Genomic DNA, 27026 nt, shown 5'->3' with positions numbered 1-27026 from the left:
GAGACAGACTCCACCTTCCCAAAATGGCGTCCGTTGTTCCGTGGAGAGCCGGCCGAGCGAAGAAGAGTAACCCATGAGGCGATTTCCTCGCTGGCCTCCTTCTCCTTTCGCCGGTAGCCCGAGCGCGGGAGGAGGATGCTGCCGGCTCTGGCCGCTCAGCGGAAGGGATGGCGCTGCTTGGACCCGCTGCGTCTGCTGCTGCGGCGGCGGGGGAGGAACCGGTGCCCGCCGGTTTGCCCCGGTGAGTGAAGCCGGCGGGGCCGCTCCGAGTTCCGGTGTGGGGTTTTCTGACCTCTGACCGGCCTGAAAAGAGCTGCAAGGACTCCTCTTGGCCGTTGAGGGAGAGAGGGGTGGGTTTTTCGGGGGGGTGGGGTTGTATTAATAAGGGAGTCCTCGACTTACGACTGGATTAAGGGTAGTAATACAGAGAGTCCTCGACTTACGACTAGATTTATGTTGCTAAGAGAGGCATGGGTGAAAACATTCATAGCGGCAGGTTAATGGCATCCTTTCTGGAGATATTTAAATAATAAACCTAGAAATCTTAACAGGCAGTAATTTTTCCTAGAAATCATACAGGTGGTCCTTGACTTACAACCACAATGGAGGGCCCCAAAACTGATGTTGCTAAGCGAGACATGGGTGAAAACATTGGGGTGTGAGGCTTTTTTTCTGGCATTGGTGTTACAATTAACATGCTTTCCTTCGGCTTCCATTAGGTACCAGGCTTCATAAGCAACCCAATATAAATCTTCAAATTACACCGTAGGGAAGACTGGAGCATATTAGACAATGCCTGATTAGTTCTTTTCTTGACTTTTAAAAAATCTTTTTAAAAATTTTTGAGCTCATCTAGCGCCATGTCCTTGTCAGAATCTGATTCAGAGGGGGAAGCTGAGCAGCTGACAGGGAGTGGGAGTGTGGCTCTGTTGGCTGTGGAAGAGCAAAGTCCATCTGGGCAGAGCAGGGGAGAGGTAGAGCAAGGGAGAGGTAGAGCAAGGGAGAGGGAGTTCAGAGGAAAATCCAGGCCCACCCCCTCTTCATCCTAGGGTATGCAGGGAGGAATGGAGAAGGGAGCAACGTGAGTTGCGTGGGTTATGGGGAGGAGAGGACCCTGATTCCCTTCATTAGCTGCAGCTGGGAACACGGTATAAAAAAGGCAAGCTGCGTGCAGCAAGCTGTTGGGAGCAAACGTGAATTTATGTTGCATAGTCATGGCTTATCTGTGTTCCTGGCCTCTTCCCAACTGTGTCAGTTTTGCCATATTTTCAAGTCTGCAATCTGTTCTCCTGCCCTGTCAAGCTAATTACTTCAGTTTCGTTTGTTTGGATTTTAAGTTACAGTTTGTGTATACCTTGTTTTGGACTGAATTTTCTACAGTTAAAGGCTATTCCTGGGAGAGTTTTTCTCCAGCTGAAGGTAACCTTGACATTGGGGGCAAAGTTGGAGATAATAAAGGGACACTTCTTGCTTATTTGACTGTGTTGCCTTTGTGCCATGCCCTGGGTTATCACATCTAGTATTTTGGGCTTATCTAGTTAACATTTCGATAATCGTAATAGCGTGACATCTTCTCACCTGGTTTTTAGTATTGACCAAAGGTGTTCTGCCTTCTAAAACTACCATCTGCTTTCCTGTTTCCATCAGGCTGGCAAGTACCCATTAAACCTGGGAGACTCTTGGCCATTCTGCCAGGTAGTTCTCTGCCTCATCCCACCAGTCAAGTCCGAGCATATTCCTCCAACGATCAGAAGAACAGCACAAGGACTCAAGATGCCAGTTCTTCAGCCTCAGAAGGCAGCGCGCAGAAAACAGCGTCCGGTAGGTTAATCCCGTTCACACGACCTGCATTTAAGGGGTCAGTATAGCTGCTCCTATTCGCTCCAGAGATTTCTTTGATAGCAGTGCTGTAGAGAAGTGATTAAAATCACAGGTTTAAACCCAGAAGTTTCTCTTGTTGCAACTTTGAATCATCTGGCCATGATGGCAGAAGGCACCGCTGTTACAGGATGCTTTCTTACAGAGCGATCCTGCTTCCCCTACAACAGGGGTCGGCAACCTGCAACTCTGGAGCCACATGTGGCTCTTTGGGCCCTCTGCTGCAGCTCCCTGTCGGCTGATCCTGTTTCGGTTCGCCAGAAGCTGGTGCAAACGGCAGCGGAGTCAGACAGTGAGGAAGAAAGGGGACCAGTCAGGGAGTCTGGAGGGGACTTGGACGATGGTCCTGTGTCCAATGCAGGGATGGGGCCAGGACATCTGGGAGTGGGGTGCTACCTTCGGAGTCTGGCAGCAGGGAGGCAGAGGACCCAGGGGAGCCTGTTCCCCCTGTGTGTGTGCACAGAGCTGCTAGAAAGCAAGAGCAGCTGAAACAGAAGGGGAGACTCGAGAGTAAGCTAGAAGGTGATTGCCCCTCCCATAAGGGATAAAAGTCAGACCTCAATGACAAAAGCTTTGCAGGAAGCAAAGTAGTTCGATAGATTCCGAGTCCTCTTTGAAGCTCTGGTTGGCTTTTTTCTGGTACTTTGGTTGGTTTCTGTTATAATTGGAGACTTCTGTTTTTGGCAGCGTTCCATAGCACTGACAGGCGTGTGCTTATCTTGGGGAACTGTTGATAATTAGTTCTGGCTGGGAATGAAAGTAATTCCCAGTGTTGTAGTAAAATAGGTTTTGAGTTACGTTTGACGAAGCCTGGGTCAGAACAGATCCCACCACTGACTGGTCTCTCCTCTCTCCATCATTCCTCGCCTGGCCTGAGAAGGTAAGGGTGATGGCGGGGGATGGAGACTCGCTCCATATCCCAGATTAGGTGGTGACTGGGTGGGAGTGAGTGACGTCGAGTTGGCCACGCCCACCCAATCACACCGGTTGTTAAATTATTGGCCCTCCGGGTTTTCTTTTTTGTGGGAAATGGGCCCAAATGGCTCTTTGAGTGTTTAAGGTTACAGACCCCTGCCCTAGAAGTTCTTTTTTTTAATTTACCTATGGTAGTTCAATACTTTGAAATGCTGGGAAGCCTAGACTTATGACCACAACTGAGCCCAAAATGTCTGTTGCTGAGCGAGGCGTTTGCTAAGCGAATTTTGCCTCATTTTATGACCTTTCTTGCCACAGTTGCTCAGTGAATCACTGCAGTTGTTCAGTTAGTAAGCTGGTTAAGTGCATCTGGCTCCCCCCCCTTGTCAGAAAGTCACAAAAGTCACATGACCAGGGATACTGCAACCGTCATAACTATGAATCGCTTACCAAGTGGCCGAATTTTGATCATCTGACCATCGGGATGCCATGGTGATCAGTGTGAAAAACGGTCATAAGTCACTTTATTCAGTGCCATTGTAACTTTGAATGGTCACTAAAGGAACTGTTGTAAGTCGAGGACTACCTGTACAATATATTTTGGACTTCACTCCCTAAGATTGGCTATCCTTTATTCAAATAAGTGAGACTAATTTCTTTCTTTTGAGCAGTATGCTTTTGTTAAACTTTTATGATAGGCAGAGTGAAGGTACGTAACACTACTTGAATGACCAATAATCAATTAAGACATCTTGATACGTGACTGGTTTTCCTGATCAGAGTTTACAGGTTAATTTTTTCCAAAAAAAACCCAAACTGTTCATTTTACAAGGGGAAAATGCTACTGGGAAGTGTGAAAGGAATTAAATTTGGCTTCTAGCTCTGGCTTCCCAGCTGAAAACATGTGACTGATTTTAGTGCTGCAAAGATAAGAACAGAAAGCAACTTTTAGCCAACTTTCAGCTTCATAAAACATATTATTTCTATTGGGAACAAATCAATTTCAAGCACGCTCAACAATTATCAACTATTATCTTGTAAGCGATTGACAAATCAAAATAAATAAAAAAATAAAGTTTGTAGTATGTATTGGGAACAAATAAAAACTGATGTGGCCTATTCTGTTTAGCTTATTTAATGGAAGAGATGATTCTGATATTGTTGCCTTGTCCACCCTATTTTCTCCAAGTTCAAGGAGAAATTCTCGTCTTAAAATGAAGTTGTTGTTGAGCGTTTTCTGTTTTTTACTAATTCATGCCATGAGTCAAGCGTGCTTGCTATTAACAGAAAGAGACTTTCTTGCCAAGCTCTTCCATTCAGAGGGGAAATCCTAATGTCCTTAATTTAGTGGAATTAATTTCAATTTACCAGTAGCGGATATATGGCAGCTGTCCCAGTCCAGGGAATACAGCAATAGTATATCAGCTTCGTTACTGAGGTCATAACTCAATACAGTATTATTGAGGGTGGTAATTAAAGATGTTTGATCATGTCTCTGTGATATATTTTACTCTTCATAAAATCAGTAATATTGTCTAAGATTTTATTTTAGAGCTAAAAGAACTCTCATTCCCTTTCTTTCTGATATTAAGATGAAGTACCACAATCTATCCATAAGATGGGTGTTTCTGTTGTTGTGTCCTTACAGTTTAAAGGATCTTTTTGGTGGGAAGTGAACCAGTTAAAATTTGAATTGCGGAATAGTGAGGCCGGGGAAGGAAAGAAATCACTGGAAGATTTATGTAGAAAAATTGAAATTGCTTTCTTCCAATGTCCATTCCATTTACCAAATAATGCTGTCCCAATATCTTTCTGTTTTATTCTTACAACACAAGCACAGCAATATAACCATGTCTTTTATTTTTCCAGCCCGAGACGCTATCAATCAAATTCCTTTCCCACAGCAACCAATTCAAGTAAAAGGTAACTATGGGCATGCATATATGTTTAAGCTGGTTTTAGAATCCCTTTTTGATAAAGCTACCAAAGACAGTCATCTGTATTTATCGACAAGGGTATTCAGACTCCGAATCCGATTTAATTCTTAAATTAGTCCATTCTGGATTGATAATAATCTGTCATTCCCACTTCTCTCTGACTGGGAATCTGCTTTTGGTTTGTGATTCACTTTTCAGGTTTTACAGTCTTGTCATGTGTAATCTCTGTGACAAATTAGAATAAAATTTTGGTGGGTTCAATCCAGCTGGCGAATGTGTTACAGGCGAGTCCCCGACTTACGACGACAATTGAGCCCAAAATTTATGTTGCCAAACGAGACATTTGTTGCATGAGTTTTGCCCCATTTTACGACTTTTCTTGCCACGTTTGTTCATTGAATCCCGGTGGTTGTTAAGTTAGCAACACGGTCCTTAAGTGAATCTGGCTTCCCTGTTGACGTTGCTTGCCAGAAAGTTTGACCTTGGGATGCTGCAACCATCGCGAATATGAAGCAGTTATCAAACATCCGGATATAAATCACGTGACCATAGAGATGCTGCAACGATCATAAGTGTGAACAATGATCATAAGTCACTTTTTTCAGTGCCGTTGTAACTTTGAATGGTCACTAAACGAACTGTTGTATGTCGACTTCCAGCTTGTATCTTTCCAAGGTCCAGGAACCCTCCGCGTGTAATACTTTTCCTCCCTCTCTTTTCAAGTGAAAGCTGTGCTTAAAAAAAGAGAATATGGACCAAAGTACACAAAGAATAACTTCATCACTGGCGTGAGGGCAATAAGTGAATTTTGCCTTAAGTCCAGGTAGGTTCATCTTTCAGATTTAAATTTGAACGACATCGTGTTCTTCAGAGTTACTCTGCAACTTTACAAGCACGAGTGGATGGTGCAAAATGCTATTAAAGAGAGTAAAAATCAAATTCTGTGGTACCTTGGTACTCAACTGCTTCAAAACTTGATGCATTTTCACATGAAAATTTTGTCCCTGTACTCATTGTTTGCATCAGCAACAATGTGGCGATTTCGGCTGCATTGTGGCTCATTATATTATTCATTATGAGAAAAAATTAGTTTGGTACTCATCATTTTTGATACTCATCACACCTCCCAGGAGCTCTCTTTTCATTTCAGGATTGCTATTAACAGTATTTTATCAGCGTAGGAAGTGGCCAGACTGAGTGTGATGACCCAGGGCGTGACACAAAAATAACACAGTCACAAAACTAGAATAAATTTCCCTTTAACTTGGGCCTCAATGTCCAATTATCCCTGGCTTGATATCAAACTCTTCCAAAAAACAGTCTACGAAGAAAGTAAATGCAGTCCGAACCAAAAGTAAAAATAATTAGAAATAAAAAAACTCAACACAAACCACACTGGAGTCATTAACACGGCAGGCCAGGAAGATAAATTGCAGGCTTCCACAAGATAATGCAGCAACCACAGTTGGGAAGACACCAAAACCCCAGTAAACCTCGACCAAGATAAAACACGCTTTGCTTCCAGCAAAAAAACTATGTAAAATGCCCCACATATCCTCTTCTCCTAGCTGCAACTAATGAAAGGATCAGGGCCTTTTCCTCTCCTGTAAGCCGTGTTGCTCCCTTCTCCATTCCTCCCTGCGTGCCCTAGGATGAAGAGGGGATGGCCCTGGGTCTTCCTCTGAATGTCCAGCTGGACCGTGCCCTTCCCCTGTTTCTTCCACAGCCACCGGATCCACACTCCCACTCCCTGTCAGCTGCGCAATCTCCCCCTCAGAATCAGACTCCAACAAGGGCATGACACTGAGGTGGCCAAGGTTAAAGGCCTGTACCACTTTAAAAAGGGTTGTTCAGGCACAATTCATACACAGAAAATCTAAGTGAAGTTTCTTGAAAACCCGTAATTGTTTATCATGCTACTATAAGAAGTAATCGTAATTCAGAATTAAGATGAGGCAAAAGTGGAGAGGAGTTACATAATAGATATAGAATGGTAAATAAGATGGGTAATGGTATATAAGAAAAGCGTGAATACAACTGAGTCCATACAAAAAGAGGTAATCTGGGGCCAACTTACTTTCTAGAAGAAAGCTTTATGTTTTTTATGTCTGTGTTTTATGTGTGTGTGTTTAATTAAGAATTAAATAATAAAATCTCGGAAGAAGACTAGATGAGAATAATTATAAACAAGCCAGAGGGAAATATAAAGTTGATGACTGGATAGCAGATAAATCAGAAAGGAAATATGATTGAATAATGATTAAAGAGAAACAATGTGGAATTTGGTAAAGGGAATGTACGTGTTTATATGGAAATGGGATAAATTATAAGTATGTGATATAAAGCAATATGTTACCTGCCTTGTAAGGATCTACAATGGAAAGAGGTTTTATGTTTTTAATGTTTAATGATGTTTTGTCTTGTTTGTTTGTTTGTAAAATCAATAAAACTTGTTTTTTTTTTAAAAAAAGAAGTAATCGTAATTTAGAACAGGAGTGTCAGGCAACTTTTAAGATCTGTGGAGTTCAATTCCTAGAATGTCTTTGTTTGTTTTTTATTTCCTTTTTTCCTCCATTCAGCTTTTATATTTTTAAGAGCAGAGAAAAGTGATACAACCATATCTATTCATTCCAGGCAAAGTGGTTAAAAACCAAGAGGAAGTTCTTTAATAAAAGAATGAAGAGATCTTCTAGCATAAACCATTATAGAATATATGATGAAATAAATCCAGCCACAGTATTGCGATAAATATTCTTTATAGTTCAGGTGCCAGGTTGTGTCAATACTTACAAAGATCATAACCATGTGGACCAGGGGTGTCCAGCCGTGGCAACTTTAAGATCTGTGGATTTCCAACTCCCAGAATTTCCCAGCCGGTCAGCAAAAAAATATTGTGCAAAGTGCTTAGTCAACGTTTTTGTGACTTAATAGTAGCCTGCTTGCCACAATTGGGATCCTGTAAAATGGACGCCCCTTCCAGGTGATGAACTTGGATCATCTTTATAATCTTTGCTTTGCTTCTTTCAAGAATTTTTTTCCTTCTCTCCTTCAACAGTGACCTCGACCAGCTTAGAAAAATCAAACGGCGAAGCCCTCATGACGATACGGAAGCTTTCACTGTGTTTTTGAGATCAGAAGTGGAAGCTAAGTAAGATCATCTTTGAAAAGGTTATCTTAAGTAGAGATTTAATTTCTAATGCTTTCCTGTAGGGTTCACGCAATTTGCTCATTAACTGGTAAATTGTTTTAACTTACTCAGTTTTGACTCTCATTTAGTTGTGGTTTCTTCAGGCAATAAAACCCAGAGTTTAGAATCCAGGGTATTGACTGATTATTATTATTTTTTCACTTGTGGCTTAGAGAGAATGGGCAATGCTTCATTTGGGTCTTCCCAACCATCCAATCAGACCATCAGATCAGACAAGACTCTTAAAAATAAAAGGGAATAAAAGCATTGCCAAAGGCATTTCGGCTAATCCATATAAACCAGGGGTCTCCAACCTTGGCAACTTTAAACCTGGAGGAAGTCCTCCAGGTTTAAAGTTGCCAAGGTTGAAGACCCCTGATATAAACAACGCTTTTCGGTTTCTCTTTTTTCCAACCTGCTGCACTTAAGAGACAAGCACAGCTTGTGCATCTATCACTGATTCTTGCTGTCTTCATGAAGGCATCCAAGGGGGAAATATTGAGGGTTGCATTGTGTTATATCTGCTGTCATCCAGATAAATTGCCATTAGAGCTCCCAAGCCATCCGGATAGCAGCATTTGGGAGGAAATCTGATTAAATGAGTAAAAACTTCTTTCAAAATTAGCGGGCTCCTTCCCTTCTATCCTTAGCTTAGCTTGGCTAACCTCCTCTTTTGTTCGCTCAGGTAAATGTCTGACTTCCACACCCACGTATTTCACCTTCCAGAGAGCAGATCCCATATTCCCCTTTTTTCCATAGTCCAAAGTGTTGGCAAGTCGGATCTATAGCTTTCCCCCCCACTCTGTAAAACAGGTCTATAGAAGTCTGGGGAAGCCCCGAAGCTCTGGCCCGAGAGAGAAAAAGGCGCATAGAAGCTGAAAGAGAATACATGGAAAGTAAGTGTAAAACACGCTTCTGGAAGCGCTTCATAGTTTTGATTGTGCGGGGCAGCCAGCGGTGTATTTAATGGAATTGTGCTTTTAGGTGTGGCTCCTAAGATCTTCTGGAAGTAGATTTAATTGGGAGCAAGGGAGGCTGGGTTGATGAATGGTGCGGTGGCCTAGAGGTGGAGCTCTCACCTCACAATCAGGACGCTGTGAGTTCGATCCTAGCTAGAGGCAGGTATTTCTCTCTCAGGGCACATTGAGAATATATCTGCGGAATAAAACTCCGCATTGGCGGCAGGAAAGGCATCCGGCCAGTAAATACTCAGGTAGACTCTACCCAGCAAGGGATTATGGGATGGTTAAAAGAGCCATTGAGGCCACTTGGAGGTTTGTGTCCTCAGGGTCACCTGAGTCTACAGGAACCAGGAGCACCACTCCGGTGACTCTGAGGACACACATAAACTTCCAAGTGCTTCAGCGACCTTCTAAAAGGATGCAAATGACCAGCTGTCTGTAAGGAGTATAAACCCTTCCATTCCCCATTATCCTGTCAGAGCTGAAGAAGCTTCTTGGATGAGAAGGGAAACATCTTCAAAGAACAAACAAGAAAGTCCAGTTGCCTCCTGAAAAAGCACTTTGGGACAAGCTATGCTATCCTCTGTCAAAAAGTTAGAAAGGGGCAGTAAAGAAGGGGACAAGTAGATGTAACTCAAGGAAGGAAAGCTTTAATTTTAATTTAGCTGTATTGTGCCAGATTAAAGGGAGTCATGACAACTGTCTGGGTGCCAGGTTTACTCTTACAATAATAACTCTAAAATTGCACAGGGGGGTGGCCACAGTGGATTTGATTCCTGTAAACGTTGTAAGAGCTGTAGAATTCTGCTACACAAATTCTTGGCTCTTCTTTATTAAAGACATTTTAGCTTTGACGGAATAGTCACTTCTCAGATCTTTTGAGGTACTTTGATTTCCAGTTTTCTTGACCATAAGAGCAGTTGTTATTGCTGTCAGTATTATTATTTCTTCCATCTTCTTTTTTTTTACAGAATTATTTAGAAGTCAGAAGTTGTTGAGAGAATACAGAAATTTCCAAGGAGAAACTAAGGTGATTTTTTTTAACATTGGTTGTAAAAGCCTATTGATGTCTTATTTGTAAGTAGTGATGTAATGAGCAATATGTGTTCCTTTAATAATTTTTACTGTCTTTTACTGAGCGTGAAATCTGTTATCTAAATCCAAATAATTGCTTTTTCCTTCCCTGCCTAGCAAAAGTTGCCCCCTCCGTCCCACTAACCTAGTTTCAAAATTCCTAGAACATTTATCTTCCTGGCTGGCAGTTTCTCTCACACACTGACAGGACCTAGCCAGGTGAATACCGATGGATGCTGGTAGGCAGAGGCACAATCCCCCCCCCCATTTCCCTCCCAAAAAAATAAGCCCCACTGTTGAGGTAATTCCCCGTTAGGCGAATGAGTGCATACAGGGAGACGTAGTGAGACTAGTGAAAAATAACACACAAACAGCACCCAGGCACACTGTACAGTAAATGTAGGTTTTTGCTTCTCATAAACATTTAAGCACAGTCCAAGATAAGCAGTCCAAGTCATTCACAGGTAAAGCAGTCAGTGTTCAGTTCAGGGATAATCCAAATATCAAAGTCCAGTATCAAAAACAGCTCAGTAACAGACTTACATCAAGGATCAGTAACAGTCATTAGGAGGAACGGAAATTCTCTCCAACAGAAGAAACAGAAACCCACTGAGACTAAAACAACCCAGGTTTCTGGCTCCATCTTATGGCCGTTTGAGGAACCACACCCAATTACAGTTTTAGCATGCTCTTAAAGACATAGTATTAAAATGTCTATCCTAGTTTATATATTTCCAACCCAAATAATTGTTAGGTGACTTACATTCCTAACACCCACCACATAGTTTCGTAGCGAAGCATGAGTATCCAGCTAGTAGGCAATATCTGAAATCATATTTGTATCACCGTTGCCTTGTTTGTGAAATACATACAGGGAAGCGTGTGGTTTGTCTTAAGCTACATGCTTGTGTCTTTCATTCAGCCACGTTCCCGAGCATCAGCAGTGTTTCTGAGCGGACCAGGAAAAGTGGTGATGGTTGCTATTTGCATGTAAGTCTCCGTCTTCTTCTTTTCTTTAGGTTGTTTATGCCTCTTAAACATAGTCCCTGCAAAGCTTTATCTTAACACAGCTCAACACGGTTTTATTGTGTTGTCATACATAATGGCTGTATCGGAAATCAGAATTTCAGTTTAGAAAGGAAAGCTTGAAGGTGGGCTGAGTTAGAATGTTAGACTATAGAATGACAGAGTTGAAAGGGACCTTTGGAGGTCTTCTAGTCCAACCCCCTGCATAGGCAGGAAACCCTATACTGTTTCAGACAAATGACTGTCCAATCTCTTCTTTAAAATGTCCAGTGTTGGAGCACCCACAACTTGTGGAGGCAAGTTGTAAGGGGTCAAGGCAATGTTTATGTAAGTAAAAGGGGCCAGAAAGCACCAAAGAGTCAAAGACAAGCTACCTGTGGTATAGAGTCTCCTGCAAGGGGTTGGACTAGAAGACCTCCAAGGTCCCTTCCAAGCCCTATCCTAATTAACATCTTTTTTTCCCTGCAAATTATTGGACCATGTTTGCATCGCTTTCACGTTGTTATTTAAGGCAGTGCTTTCAGGATTTAGTCCAAACGTGCTTGCTGCCTTATACACCGGAGAAAGATCCAGTGCAGATGGAGCCTTTCCCATTTCTCAAAACAAGGCTTTTTGGAAAGCAGGAACCGTTGTTGGCTAGCATATTTTGTGCTCCCTTCTCACATGCAACTTTCGCTCTTTCCCCGCACGTGGTGCAGTCACAATGCTGCCCAGATTTCTTTCTTTCTTTTTTCTCTTTTAACCTGATTTGCATCCATCTATTGGGGATCCGGTTAAGGCCGGGGGAGCAGACCACGGTGCCCGACGTGGATAAACAGAAGGGGTTTTGCACAGTACTGGGAAGCGGGAGGCTGCCGTGTATTTTGAATTTCTTTCTGCACTTGGACCCCTACTCAACATTTTGATAGCTCTCCCACTTGACTTCCTCATCCCCAGATGCATGGCTTTGTGAACGTAGCTCGTCAGTCTCAGTAATCTCATTTGTCAATCCAAGAGCAAGGGTGGTCATTGTGTATTTTGTGGAGTCTCCCTCCCCCACCTCCCCCCAAATTGTGAGTGTGTCTTTACCACCTTGTGACGATAGTTTTCCCCTCCTTCCACAGAAATGGCCTGAATTTTTTCTTTAAGCTCCTTGCCTGGGTCTACACAGGTTCTGCCAGCATGTTCTCCGAAGCCATACATTCCTTAGCTGATACCTGCAATCAAGTAAGTAACAGTTTGCCGTGTTGTGCTTCTCGGGGAGTTGACAGGATGCAGCAAGCGGTTGGGTTTCTCCAAACTTTTGGACTTCGCAACAGAACAGGAATATCTGCAGCTCAGGGGCGAACACGGGAGTCTGACCTTGGCGGTTCCCCCGCCCGCAGATATTTCACTTCTCTTGGGGAATGTGACTTTTGGGGTCTGTTTCTAATTTCCGATATTATGTCGTGTAATTCCGGGTTGTGTTCAGATCCGGAATTACAAAAGAATTTGCCAATTTGATGCTTTACCTAAATAAAAGAAACGTATTTTGGAAGGTGGGACTTTGCTCTTTTCTTTTTAAATGGATTTCATCCCTTGGAAACCTAACAGCTGCCTCGAGATTTACCTCTGAGTTTCATTGGGTGAGGGGTGGGTGTAAGAGGTGTGATGGGTCAATGAAAAATGGGGGGGGGGGGCAAAAGTGACAGGAAGTGTTCAATTTTAGAGGGTCAGAGTCTTGGCGGCTAACTTAATATCCTTATCCCCAATTTTACGATCATTTTGATGCTTTTGGGGTTTTGGGGAGATTCTGACCATTTCTCAAAATACGGTATGCTGTGTGTACAGGTAGTCCTCAACTTATGACCACAATTAAGCCCCAAATTTCTGGTGTTCGGTGAGTTTTGCCCCCATTTTACGACTTTTCTTGCCAGTTCCTAAGCGAATCACTGCCGTTGATACATTAGTAACCGGCTTGTTAAGTGAACCCGGGTTCCCCCATTGACTTTGCTTGTCTGAAGGTTGCAAAAGGGGACCACGTGACCTTTGGACACAGCAGCGGTCGTAAGTATGAACCGGTTGCCAAGCATCTGAATTTTGATCACACGACCAAATGGGGATGCTGTCATGGTCCTGTTGGAGTCTGACTCCGAGAGAGAGAGGAACAGAGAGTGGGAATATGGCTTTGGTGACTGTGGAGGAAACTGGGGAAGGGCACAGGCTGGCTGGGCAGTCAGAGGAAGATCCAGGCCCATTCCCTCTTCATCCTAGGGCACACAGGGACGGATAAGGGAGCAACGTGAATGGCATAGTTTACGGGGGAGGAAGGGGCCCTGATCCCCTTCATGGGCTGCAGCTGGGAGGACTGCTTAAAAGGACAAGCTGCGCATGGCAAAGTTGCTGGAAGCAAAGCATATTTTATTCTTGTCAGCACTTATCTGTGTTTTGCCTTCCTCCCAACTGGGGTGGCTGCGTTATCTGGTAAAAGTCTGCAATTAATCATCCTTGCCTGTCGTAGTAATTCCTTCAGTGTGGTTTGTGTTGGGGTTTTTTTTATTTCGAATTAACTTTACTTTAATTGCAGACTGCATTTACTCCTTCCGTAAACTCTTTTCTTTAAGAATTTGATTTCCAGCCGAGGATAATTGGACAGCGGGGCCAAGTTGGAGGCATTAAAGGGAATTTATTCTATTTTTGTGCCTTGGTTATTTTTGTGTCACGCCCCGGATCATCACAGATGCTGCAAAGGTGGTAACTGTGAAAAATGGCCATAAGTCATGTTTTTCCGGTGCCGTTGTAACTTCGAACAGTCGCTAAATGAACTGTTGTAACTTGAGGATTACCTGCATGGCCTTTTCATGATTGTAAAAATTGATAGACTTTAATGCAGTTGCTTTCCTCCGGTGAAACCTTCTAAAATTAAACATCAAATTGACCTGTTTTTGTTTCATGTGAACTGAAATTCAAGACGCTGAATAATGTGGTGGTGGTTTTCTTTTTCCCATACAGGCCTTGCTCGCATTGGGGATCAGCCAGTCAGTGAGGATACCTGATCAAAGCCACCCGTAAGGATTTTGAACCGTTTTTCTGTTCTCCAGAAATTGTTCTGAACTTGTTTTGTTTTTAAAAGCCCAAATCTGTCTTGTGTTTCAGACATTTTAGCCAAACCTCAGATTCAGTGCAATAACTTAACCGTTAGGGAACATAAAGGCAACAGTTCTTGATGCTTTAAGACAATCTCTGGCAGAATTTCTCATTCTTGACAGCTTGAAGCCACGTAGACTAAGCTAAAGGCCACGTGTCATCAGGCTGTCCGAAGTTGAGAAACATCGATATGTGGCAAACACCCAGTTCTCCATGTGATTTTTCTCCCTACAATCATGGTTACTTTTTAAAATATCTGTGGAGATTCTCAGTCATCCAGGTCAGGGTTGTCCAAAGGAGCTTTTTCAAGAGACAACTGGACTTAATTGGGTTTTCTTTCTTCCTCCTCCTCCTCCTCCTCCTCCTCCTCCTCCTCCTCCTCCTCCTCCTCCTCCTCCTCCTCCTCCTCCTCCTCCTCCTCCTCCTCCTCTCCTCCTCTCCTCCTCCTCCTCCTCCTTTCTTCTTGTATTCTCCTATTTCTTCTCCTTTTCCTCCTCCTCTTTCTCCTTCTCCTCCTCCTCTTATTTCTTCTCCATATCTTCTTGAAAGGGTACAGCTGGCTGTGGAATTCTAGGAGTTGAAGTCCATGCTGCTGCTGCTTCCTCTCCTCCTCCTCCTCCTCCTCCCTCCTCCTCCTCCTCCTCCTCCTCCTCCTCCTCCTCCTATTTCTTCCCCTTCTATTTCTTCTTCTCCCCCCCGATTTAAGCTAAAACAGGATTAGGAAAACTGCTGGATGTAAAATAGCCTTAATAAAGAGCAAAATCCACATGAGAGGTGGTGGCACAAGTGGTTAGAATGGAGAATTGCAGGCCGATTCTGCTCACTGCCCGCAGTTCAATCCTAACCAGTTCAAGGTAGACTCAGCCTTCCGTCCTTCCTTCCGAGGTGCCGTAAAATGACGAGCCAAGATAGTTGGGGAAAATACAGATGTCTCTGTAAACCCACTTAGAGAGGGCTGGCTTTTAAGTTCTATTGCTTTTAATTATTGCATTATCCCGAGTCCAGATTTGCCTCGGAGGTCTGTCCCTCATTCGCTCCGAGTGGATTTCCAAACGACATCTCAATTCTGCTGCCTTCTGCTCTCCGACATTTCCATTTTTCCTTCCTTAGTTCACAGCGATGATTTTATTTTTCTCCCCCGGCCCCTCTTTTCCTTCCAGGTATGGCTTCACCAACATGCGCTACATCGCCTCCCTGATTAGCGGCGTCGGCATTTTCATGATGGGGGCTGGTCTCTCGTGGTATCATGGGATTATAGGGCTACTCAATCCTCAGCCGATAGAATCCCTTCTTTGGGTACGTTGTGTTTTGCTCTGGGATAGCCATGAGATCCTCTGCGGCTCCCCCCCTCCCCATTTAAATCTCAAGACAACAATGAGGCAAGCTCAAAATTTCTGTTGCTAGGGGAGACCGTTGTTAAGTGAATTCTTCCCCCAGTTACGACCTTCCTCGACACAATTGTTAAGTGAGTCTGGCTTCTCTGTTGTCAGAAGGTCAGAAAAAGGGATCGCATGACCCCGACTTACAACCGTCATAAATATGAGTCAGTTGCCTAGCATCTGAATTTCGATCAGGTGACGAAGGAATTTTGATTGTGTGAAAAACGGTCCTCTTTTTTTTCCAGTGGTTACTAAATTAAATGGTTACTAAATGAACTTAATAAAGGGCTGCCTTTATTTCTCTATGGATGAATGTTCAACAGTTATACATCATTTTGTCTCTCTCTCTTACACACACACACACACACACACACACACATTGTGGGAGCTATAGGTAGACAGACAAACTGATAAACACACATCTTCATTCATTTATTTGCAGCCCAAATCAAGCTACTATAGAATGTGGTAAGCACTGGTGCTCTATTGCACCATTTGGGGAAATAATTATTAAATTGGAGAGCAGAGTTCGGATGTCTGAAGCTTAGTGACCAGAATGCAAAAATATGCAGACAGAATTTAATCCCATCTCAAGATACAGATAGTGTTGTGGTTCGCCAGTAGCAGGTGTGGACGGCTGAGGGCTCGGAGAGCGAGGACTCAGGTGAGGGGCCTGCATGTGATGCAGGGATGAGGCCAGGACCATCAGGGAGTGGAGTGCTACCTTCGGAGATTGTGGAGGCTGGCAGCAGTGATGCAAAGGACCCTGAGGAGCCTGTGCCAAGTGCCTTGCGTGCAGGGCTGCCCGAAGGAAAGAGCAGCTGCAGCAGCGTGGGCGACTAGGGAGTAAGGCTGCAAGGTGGTGGCCCCTCCCTTAAGGCATAACAGTCAGCTGAGAAACCGGAGTTCTTTGCAGGAAGCAAAGAAGCTTTTGTACTCGAGCCTGGTGGACATTTGGAATATCTGCGTTGGTGTTTGGAGACTCTTTGTCTTTGAATTATTGCTTAGTAATATCTGGTGTTCTTGGCAGCCTTGCAAAACCTTGGCAAGGCTCTTATCTGAGCTAATTGGTTTGAAGCAGCCTTTTAACCGTGAAGGAACAGGATTCGTAAAGAAACATTAAAAGGTTGTGCCATTACCTTTGTCTCGTGTTTGCTTCCTTGGAACCAGGTTTGGGTCAGAACAGATAGTTACTAGTATGACGTATACAGATTATTGTTATTGTTATTATACACAACTAATATCTCTTTTTTTCTTTCTCCTATCTGTTCTTTTCAGGCTTACTGTATTTTAGCAGGATCTTTGGTCTCAGAAGGAGGTATGTTGCCTTCAGAAAAAAAATATGTCAAATCTTAACAAGCATGCAGTGGATTTTTTTTTAGACAAATTAAGTCTTTTACGGACGTTAGCATTCTGACCCGTCAGACTACTGTTGTTTAATACCTACGAATAAAAAAAACAGACCCCAATATTAAAAAGATGATATAGTATCAGGTTATATTCCAGTGATCTCTTACATGATCAGTTTTCCTGCAAGCTGGTTGATTATCAACTTAATAGCCAGCTATCATCACCCCAATTAGCAATTAAAAACACCCCTACACACCAGGCATCATATAAATACCACACGCAAAACAGCCCAAAGGCCACTGTGCTAAGAGAAAAGTTCCCTATAAATGGGCTCCGGCACAAATCTTTAGAAATCTAAATCTTTGGTCCCAGTGACCGACTCAGATTGGATCCTGGTTAATTGTCTGTTAGCCAGAAAGGATTGTTACTTCCTTGAAGTTAGGGAGCCTGGTGTGAATGAAGTCCACGAAACCCTTGATTCCAGCCCAAGAGTATCTCTCAGGGCCCCAAAGCTTTTCCCGCTCCGGATTATGTTTGGTTGGTTCTTGCTCGTGAGATCATCTGGACTGACCCCTCCTTTTTTTCTGTCCAGGTTTAAGCTGTGAGGGGAAATGGCTTGGGAAGCCAAAACTGAATTGGGCACTTAGAGAAAATCCCAAATCTTATGTGCCAGCAAATGATACTGAGATAAATCCTCAGAATTATTTGTGTTTATTTTATTTGTTAAGCTTCTATGCCTCCCATCTCACTGATCCACCTCACTGGGTGGTTTACAATAGGAATTGTTTCAGAGTTCTGTTCCCATTTTTAAGTGGTAATTTTTCCGGATTCTTTTACCCCCCTAAAAGAAAATAATAAATCTGTGCGGGTGGGAATGTGAGATGTTTTTTCCTGTTGTCTCCTTTAATGAAACAATTGTCTCGATTGTCATGCCCCTGTTAGAATCTGACTCTGAAGGAGAGGAGGAACAGCTGACAGGGATTGGGAGTGTGGCTCCAGAGGTTGTGGAGGAAACTGGGGAAGGGCACAAGCCGGCTGGGCAGTCAGAGGAAGACCCAGGCCCACCCCCTCTTCATCGTAGGCCACGCAGGGAGGAGCGGATAAGGGAGAAACATGAATGGCGTGGTCTACGGGGGAGGAAAGGGCCTTGATCCCCTTCATGGGCCGCAGCAGTGAGGACCGTTTAAAAGGACAAACTAAACATGGCCCACTGCTGGAAGCAAAGTGTGAAATAATTCTAGTCTTTCAGTTCTTATCTGAATCTGGCGTCTTTTCCCAGTGTGTGTATTTCGATATCTGTGGTCGTCTTCAAGCCCTTATCCTGCCTTGTCTCATTCATTGCTTCAGTGTGGTTTGTGTTAGTTTTTTTTCTATTTATAATTTATATGTGTTTTGAGTTTGAATGGAATTTCTTCCTTTTTGCAACTGTTTGTGGGGGAGTTTTTTGTCTCCAGTTAATGATAATTGGACCTTTGAAGCCAGTTGAAAGAATTAAAGGGACTTCACCTGATTTTTGTGACTTTGTTGCTTTTGTATCCCACCCGGGGTCATCACATTGATGCTGTTACAGCTACTCTTCTGGTAGCCATCAACGAAATCCGAAGGAGTGCTCGAAGCAAGGGACTCTCATTCTACCAGTATGGTATGTAGGCTTTAACGTTCCTTGTTTTAATGTGCTTGAATAACTCTCAGTAACTTAGGTAGTCCTCGACTTACAACAGTTCATTTACTGACCGTCCAAAGTTACAACAGCACTGAAAAAAGCCCCTTTTTTTCACAGTTACAACCTTTGTAGCGTTCCCCATACTTGTGTGATCAAAATCCAGGTGCTTGGCAAACGGTTCACACTTACGACCGTTGCTCACGTCATTTTTGCAACCTTCTGATGAGCAAAGTCAACGAGAGAAGTCCGGTTCCCTTAACAAACGCCTTGCTAACTTCTCAGCTGCAGGGATTCGCTTAACAACGGTGGCAAGAGGGGTCGTAAAAATGGGGCCAAACTCAAAATGTTTCACTCAGCAACAAAAACGTTGGGCTCCCTTGTGGTTGTAACTCGAGAGCTGCCTGTATTGCAAAGAAGGAAACGATTATGATGACAGTTACAATCTATTTGTACACACCTCCCTGAAATTGTATCGGTGTGCTGCTAATTTCTCCTTTAACGTTCAGTTATTCAGGCTTGTGATCCCAGCACAAACGTTGTGTTGTTAGAAGATACGGCGGCCGTTCTTGGTGTGACGCTAGCTGCTACCTGTATGGGGCTGACTTCCCTAACAGGTGAGCCCTTGTGTTCTGTGAAGAGCGGTAGGTGAAAGCCAGGCTGGGTTTTGTTAGATGGCAATAAAACTGGAATCATTTTTCTGTAGTTAGCAAAATCAATTATACTTTCTGTTTTGTTTGTATACATAGTTTTCTTTTTTTTTAAGTGAGAAAGAGTTTTATACAGCTATTAAAATCGGCAGAAACGTAAAGAACAAATTAGAAGAAAGGAAAAGGTATTAAAAGGTGGGGGGGAGGGGAATTGAGAAACACTGGGAATCCAAGAAAGAGAAGAAAAGAGGAGAAAGAAAGAATGTCTAAAAGAACTGATCTTCTTTGCAGCAGTTACAAATATGATTATTGCCGCCTCCCAAATAATTATCATGGTTCCCTTCTTCCAGTAAAACAAGCCTTTTTAATTAGTAAATCCAGAAATTACACATGCATGGTAAATCCGTGCATATTCAGGGCAATGTTTCACGAAGGATTCTCTCCCTGATTAATCCAGTCTAATCTGACAGCTGAATAAATAGAATACAGAATTCGTTATTGGCCAAGTGTGACTGGACACACACAAGGAATTTGTCTCCGGTGCAGAAGCTCTCAGTGTCCAGACCAGCAACAAAGTGATAAATCATGATCATCATCATAGAATGCAATCATCATAAAGTATAGGAAACAACACTCAGGGATAGCCATAGGATATTAAATAAGCAATCAACATAAGTCATAATAGGACACTAAATAAAAGCAATCAACATAAACTATGAGATACAAGAAGAAGTTATAGTCATAAGAATCTAAGGAAATAAATAGTAGGAGAGATGAGAAGGATAATAAGTAATACAGCCCTACTAGGCGAATAGAATAGAACAGGACAGGATAGGATAGAATAGGATAGAATAAGGGAAGAGACTAGAACAGTGAGGGTGAACCTTTTTGTTGTGGGCTGAAAGCCCATGCACGCCAGCACCCACAATGCAATGCATCCCATGCACGTGCATGCAACACCCCCTCCTTACCTGCACTGCACATGCGTGCACCTCCCAGCTGATTTTCCACCGGTTTGAGGCCTTTTTTGGCCTCCCTCGAGGGAAGCCTCTACAGCCTTTGGAGGGCGAAAAATGGGCCCGTTTTCTGCCCCCTCCAAATACTGGAAGTGACGAAACAGGTCTGTTTTTTGGCCTCCAGAGGCTGCAAAGACTTCCCTCGAGCCCCCGGGAGGGCGAAAACGGCCTCAGGCGGGCCGAAAACCACCTGGGAGGTGCGTGCATGCGCAATGCAGGTAAGTTTGGCTGGGGCTCGCGTGCCCACACAAATGCTCACACGCGTGCCATAGGTTCGCCATCAATGGAACTAGATAGAACAGAATAGGGAATAGAATAGGGAATACGGTAGAATAGAGTGGAATATAAATAGAATAGAATAGAATAGCATTAGAATAGAATAGAATAGAATAGAATAGAATAGAATAGAATAGAATAGAATAGAATAGAATAGAATATCGGAATAAAGAATAGAATAGAATAGAGGTTTTCTTCTCCAACCCCCTGCTTAGGCAGGAAACTCTATTCCATTTCAGACAAATGGTTATAAGGTGGTTTGTCATCTCAGGGCGTAAGAGAGTGTTGTGGGAATTTGTTGTTTATCCGAGCGGTTTTGTAGGGTGGGAAAAACTGTCTTTGTGTCTAGTTGTTTTGGCATGCAGTTCCCTACAGCATCATCTTGAGGGGAGAAATTGAAAACAGTTTACGTCCAGGATGTGAGGGGCCTAATAAATAATGCATTCATCTTTAAAATGGCACCCGCTTAAGCTGGTGTCACCTCTCTTCCCCCCCGGATATGTTTGTGGGGTTGTCTAGGAAGAACCTGAGATGCTTTTATTAGCTTGTATCTCCCGATAGCAGAAGATGAAAAGAGACATGGAAGAATTTCCACTTGTGATATTCATTGGGTGATATTGGGATATTCTTTCTCCTCCCCCACCCCCCTCTAGGTAATCCCTACTATGACAGTTTGGGCTCTCTGGGCGTGGGGACTTTGTTGGGAGTGGTGTCGGCATTCCTCATCTACACTAACACAGAAGCCCTGCTGGGCAGATCCATCCAGCCCGACCGGCTTCAGAAGCTGACTGAGTTACTGGAATGTGATCCTGCAGTCCGGTAAGAGGACTCCGTGGGAGAGCCGTGTAGCCCCAACGGTGAACTGGCTAGGATAGACCAGAATAGAATTGGAGCAGAACGTTGAAAACGTGGAAGGGAAATTTCCAAGGGAATCTTTGTCGGCCAGGATTGGACTGTGGGGTCCTTGATGCTTTCCGAGCTGGGTGGTTTTCTCGCAGATGTTTCATGGCCCAGCTAGGTAACATCATCAGTGCAAGAAGGGAGTGTGGTTTGCAGAGAGAAGGGAAAAGACCATGGGGTCCTCGGCATACTCTGAACGTGGTAGTTTTCTTGCAAACGTTTCATGGCCCAGCTAGGTAACATCATCAGTGCAAGAAGGGAGTGTGGTTTGCAGAGAGGAGAAAGTCTATGGGGTCCTTGGTGCTCTCTGAGCTTGGTGGCTTTCTTGCAGACGTTTCATGACCCAACTAGGTAACATCCTCAGTGCTAAAAGGGAGTGGGGTTTGTTCTTTGTTTGTGTACAGGTGCGCTTGCCCTGTCAGTGTTTATGGGATGGTTCCTTGATTAGGCTATTGTTCATTGTTTGTTTGATTATCTGAGTTGGTAGTTCCTTAATTGGGGCATTGTTTACTTCTTGACTGTTGATCTAGTATTAATTTTGTTTTTAAGCTCATCTGGGTGTTGATTGTTAGTGAGGAGGTGTTTTGGTCTTTTTATTGCCTTTTTATTTGGCAAACCCTGCTCCCTCCCTTCGAGCACTGATGACATTACCTAACTGGGTCATGAAACGTCTGCAAGAAGACCATCCAGCTCAGAGAGCATCAAGGACTTCACGGAAGGGAAATCTTAAGAGGGAGAACGGAGAAACCTCCTCCTGCCAATGTTTTCTATTTTTGTGTGTGTGTTTAAAAACTCCTCTAACGGCTGTTTGTCTTTTTTGCTTCCTGTCGCCACCCTCCTATTTATCTCAGAGCGATCCATGATGTCAAAGCTACAGATATGGGAATGAACAAAGTGAGGTTCAAAGCGGAAGTGGACTTTGATGGACGGGTGGTCACTCGGTCCTACCTGGAGAAACAAGACATTGAGCAACTCCTACAAGTACGTTAAGCTGATGCATCTTTGCACTTTACTCAAAACGGGGGGAAATATCTGGTGGTCTAAATGTTCATGGTGAACATTAAGCCTCTCTATGGCATTCAGCCCCTTAGATTTGCACGCATCAACGCCAGTCTACTATTATATCAATTTTTTTTAGTGTCACTTAGGTAAGCTCAGGTGAGAGAAAGCCTGGAAAGTAACTTAAAAGAGCGAAGAAATAAAAAAAGTTCCTTGCCAGACAATAATTGATCCTTTTTCGTTTTCCTAACCCCGTGATGGCGAACTTATGGCACGCAGAGGTGGCACGCAGAGCCATTTGTGCCAGCACGCCAGCTACAGGCAAACTTACCTCGCTGCGCCTGCATGTGTTTCACAGCTGATTTTTAGCCTGTTTGAGACCTTTTTCGGCCTTCCAAAGGCTTGAGGAAAGCCTTTGCAGGCTGAAAAATAGGCCCGTTTCATCACTTCCTGTATTTCTGGAAATACCAGAAGTGACTAAATAGGCCCATTTTTCGGCCAGCAAAGGCTGCAGAGGCTTTCCTCAAGCCTCTGGAAGGCTGAAAAAGGCCTCAAACAGGTGGGAGGCACACTGCAGGTAAGGGGGCAGGGGGGATAGTGCATGCATGCGCGGGGGGGCGTGCGCATTGCCTTCTGGGTCCTGGCACGCGAGCCTGCGCTCAATTTTTGGCACAGGGGCCCAAAAGGGTTAGCCACCACTGCTCTAACTTTTTACGTTTGGATCTGATGGCAGGAGATCCAGCAGGTGAAAACTCTAGAAGATTTAGAGGCGTTTATGCTTAAACACGGGGAAAACATCATTGACACTTTGGGAGCAGAAGTGGACAGACTTGAAAAAGACCTCAAGGTAAGCAGCGGCCAGCTGGCCAAACAATTGTACAAGCCAGTGAATAAATTGTAAGTTGGATAGTCACATTGGACCGGGGAAAATCTCTGTTGGCTCTGAGAAGACAGCAAGCATATTTCAGGAGAAGAAAGAAGGCAAAAAATTGTGCTCAGTTCGCTTTAATTGGTGTTCAGCTTTGAACTACCAGGTTTCCCTGAAAATATGACCTATCCCGAAAACAAGCCCTAGCCCAATTTTCACACCTGCGCCTAACATAAGCCCAACTCCCAAAGTAAGTCCTAGTTAAGAGCCACTCACCTTTGGTTGTACGAGGTTGGGCGAGGCACAGGTGTAAAAATCAAGCGAGGGCACGGTGGAGCTGCCCCACGCACCCCACATCCGCTTATAAATATACGATCTATATTGACTGTTTCCTAGCATGATTGATTGCTTATTGTACCCTATGACTGTCATTAAGTGTTGTACCTGATGATTCTTGACTCTTGACGAAGGTATCTTGTCTTTTATGTACACTGACAGCATTTGCACCAAGACAAATTCCTTGTGTGTCCAATAAAGAATTCTATTCTATTCTATCTTATCTCATGCTTTGTAACTTTGAACAGTCACTAAGTGAACTCTTGTAAGTCAAGGACTCTGCCTGCCTATCTGTCTGTCTCTGTCTGTCTGTCTGTCTGTATCTGTCTATCTATCTATATCTGTATATCATCTTATCTGTCTATCTATCTATCTATCTATCTATCTATCTATCTATCTATCTATCTATCTATCTCTGTCTACATGTGTTTATGTGTGTTGAAAGCTTCAATGTTGATAATGTGACGTCTTTTAAGCTAAGTAAACCTAATTAATTCCATTTCAGAAACTGAATCCAGAAGTACGGCACGTAGATCTGGAAATACTGTAGTCTTCATGGAATCAACTTTTTCAGATCTCTCTCTGTTTTGGATCAGCTAATTGGAGGACGGGCACCGGCTGAAACTTTGAAGATCTCCAAACACCACACCCTTTTTTAAGTTCCCTGATTTTCACGCCGATCGGTTTACACCCAGATTCGGCTATGGCTTTCTTTGAACCGGCTACTTAGAGCTGCTTGCTTCCTCTTAACATGGATCTGTAGAACAATTTGCAACTAGACACTTTAAATAAGTTATTTACATTTCTGTTTTGGGGGAAATGCACCCTATCTATTTTACTGCCCTATTTCGAGTATTTTTTTAATATGGTTCGCAAAACCATTCCCATTTGAAGACTGCATTTCTCTTAGAGTCCAATTTGAAGAATTCTAGTTTTGTAGTTTTTTTATCTGCTGGTGGTTTTTTTGTTTTCGTTTCCCCCCACCCCCCTTCTCTGAATTTGATGTCTGCAGCGTTGCCCGTTCTAGCTCCCCCTTCAGATGGTTTGAGATGAATACTTCCCAATACTTCTGGCTCAGCGTTATGACCTTGTAGCTGCTCCTTGCAAACTCTATAGCTTTGGACCCAGATGATCTGGACAAATTTGGGGAGGAGATTTTTCCCCCTAACCATGTACATAAAAGCTGCAGGTGCCTGGAGCGGTCCTTGGGATAATTTCAAGGGTAGGCTGAAGATTTGGAAAGTTTTTAACCTCTGCACTCCTCTTCCAGCTGTTGACTTTGCGATATCAAAAGACCCCGATCCCTTGTTCTAAATCTCATTGTATTTTGACTTTGGGTAACGCTGGATAATCATTTTGCGGGAGACGCCTGAAGGAATATCGGGATGAACTTTCCAGATGTTCAAACTGGTCCTTCTCCAAAGCTTGGTGCCCTCCAAGCATTGGTGGACTTCCAGGGCTCCCCAGACAAGGGTGGGGATTGTAATGCAGCCCATCTGGAAAGAACTAGATTGAGAGAGGATGTGCCCTGTTGAAAAATATGTCATAAACGCTAGTTCCTGCTCTTCTTAAAACAACCGTATTTGTTCGAGTAGCATCTGAAAGTAACGCCTGATAACTTTAAATACATTTTTTTAATTTGATTTGATTTGATTTTTTAAAAATTAAAATCTTACTAGGATGGCACCAAACAGCACCTTAAGGGACTGTTTGGATCTCATCTTGAACACTGAATGTATTTAGTAATTGGTAGAGTTTGCGAATGGCAGAGGGAGCCTCTGTGAACATGACTTATCTCTTCCCGAGGAATGAGGATGCTACTGACAATGGTACCAGCTATTTGGGCTCCCTCTGAAGAAGAAGAGGAAGAAGAAGAAGAGAAGGGGTGCCTGAGCATTCCATGTAGTGCACTGGGCCAGCTTGGAAGACGTTTGAGATCCAAACTGCCAAAGTTGGGCAGATCATGAGCTAAAGGGCTCCCCCCCCCCCCCTCCAAAAATAAATAAGTCAGGAAAAAGATGTGGTCTGAAGTCCGTGGAGATCGTCATTCATAGAAGTTTATGGAGATTGTCAGGCCATGGTTGTCCCAGAGGGGCTTTTTCCAAGAGTCAACTGGACTTCCTTGGTTTTTCTTGGAAGTCGTTTTCACTTCTCATCCAAGAAGCTTCTTCAGCTTGGATGAGAAGCCAAACATCTTCCCAAGAAAAACCAGGAAAGTTCAGTTGACTCTTGGGGAAACAAACAAACAAACAAAAAAACAGAGCACCTTTGGCGCACGTGCTCTGAAGCCAACCTCGTAAAGATGGTGTTTTACGCATGCATTCCCACTACTATTGGAAGGCTTGGTATACGATCCGGCCACCTTTATCATGGCTAGGTGGTATCTTTGTCTGCGGCATCGGAGCCGCCGAACTTACTTCGCAGAAGGAAACCGCCATCTGAGCGCCGTAGCCGCATGAGAAATGCGCCACCTTCTGGGCCAGCTCCACGTCACTGAAGTCACCAACGGCCAGTTTGCAAAAGAAGCTTCCATTTCCGATGTACTTTATCCATGTGTGGGTGAGTTTCTTTCCGAGAGGTCTTTGGCTGGAGGCAAAGACCTTTTTAAAAAAAAAAAAAACACTGGGAGGGGGCATTTGGATACGCGGACATGAATTTGCAATCCTGTTTAAAAATAATAATATTAAGCCGTGGCACAAATTATGTGTGGCGACCGAAATGTGCCAGGTTGGTTTTAATATGGAAAAAAAGAGAAAAATAATCACTTCCTGCGTTTAAGTAGCGTTTTTGACCTTTCTATGCATGATTGAATGTAATGATGCTGTGTTTTAGGGTCTTTTTTTTTAAGTTTCAGGAAAAAGGCTGTACATAATGTAATTAGCGTCTACCCGATAAACCTTGTTCTGTACATTTAGAACGAAAGGGATGTCTCCTTGTTTTTGGTCTTCGGGAGGGGAAATTTCTAACTGAAGCTCTGGTTCTCACACAACCCTAAGCGTCATTCTCTTTAGCATTTGGTTGATGGCACAGAAATCTAGACTTTCTCATGTGGGACAGCCTATGGCAGTGGTGGCCAACCAGTGAGCCAGGGACCACTGGTGGTCCACAGAGACATGTCACCCCCAAAGCAATTAATCCAGGCTACGCAGGAATACAAGACTTTGCTGCCCACATGGCCCGCGGGAACACAAGGCTTGCGTCGCTTGCATTGCAAACAACACGAGGTAGTGAGGGGAGGGGAGAAAGGGTGGAGGGGGAGGACTTGCCCCACTCACCCCAGGCACCTTGCCTGGCCACCGGGCTGCTTCTTTCCACTTCTTTCTTCTTCTGCTTTTGGCTGCACGCAAGGAAAGCAGCCAAAGTCTTTCTTTCTCGCCCCCAAACTTTGCCAGAAATGAGTCTTTGGGACCTTGCAAGGCCTCCTGCTCCAAGAGGCTGCACCAGCAAAGACTCATTTCTGGAGGAGTTTGGGGGAGAGAAAGAAAGACTTCTGCTGCCCCTGCTGCTT

The 27026-nt window shown here is 43.7% G+C and overlaps 1 protein-coding gene across 1 annotated transcript; it reads left to right on the top strand.

Moving 5' to 3' along the window:
* Positions 1 to 26440, top strand: SLC30A9 (solute carrier family 30 member 9). Its single transcript, XM_026699796.2, has 18 exons — positions 1 to 241; positions 1648 to 1821; positions 4663 to 4716; positions 5454 to 5553; positions 7786 to 7878; positions 8731 to 8813; positions 9851 to 9909; positions 10876 to 10943; positions 12083 to 12185; positions 13950 to 14005; positions 15245 to 15380; positions 16742 to 16781; positions 18384 to 18455; positions 18983 to 19090; positions 21069 to 21234; positions 22167 to 22296; positions 23048 to 23161; positions 24024 to 26440. Exons 1-18 carry the CDS (start codon positions 136 to 138, stop codon positions 24066 to 24068), a joined length of 1707 nt encoding a protein of 568 aa, XP_026555581.2. The 5' UTR covers positions 1 to 135; the 3' UTR covers positions 24069 to 26440.
* The last annotated feature ends 586 nt before the right edge of the window (positions 26441 to 27026 follow it).

This window comes from Pseudonaja textilis, chromosome 6 (genome assembly GCF_049901715.1).
Source record: "Pseudonaja textilis isolate UNSWEBS1 chromosome 6, rPseTex1.2, whole genome shotgun sequence".
Taxonomy (NCBI): domain Eukaryota; kingdom Metazoa; phylum Chordata; class Lepidosauria; order Squamata; family Elapidae; genus Pseudonaja; species Pseudonaja textilis.
This window is presented reverse-complemented; position numbering and strand designations above follow the sequence as displayed.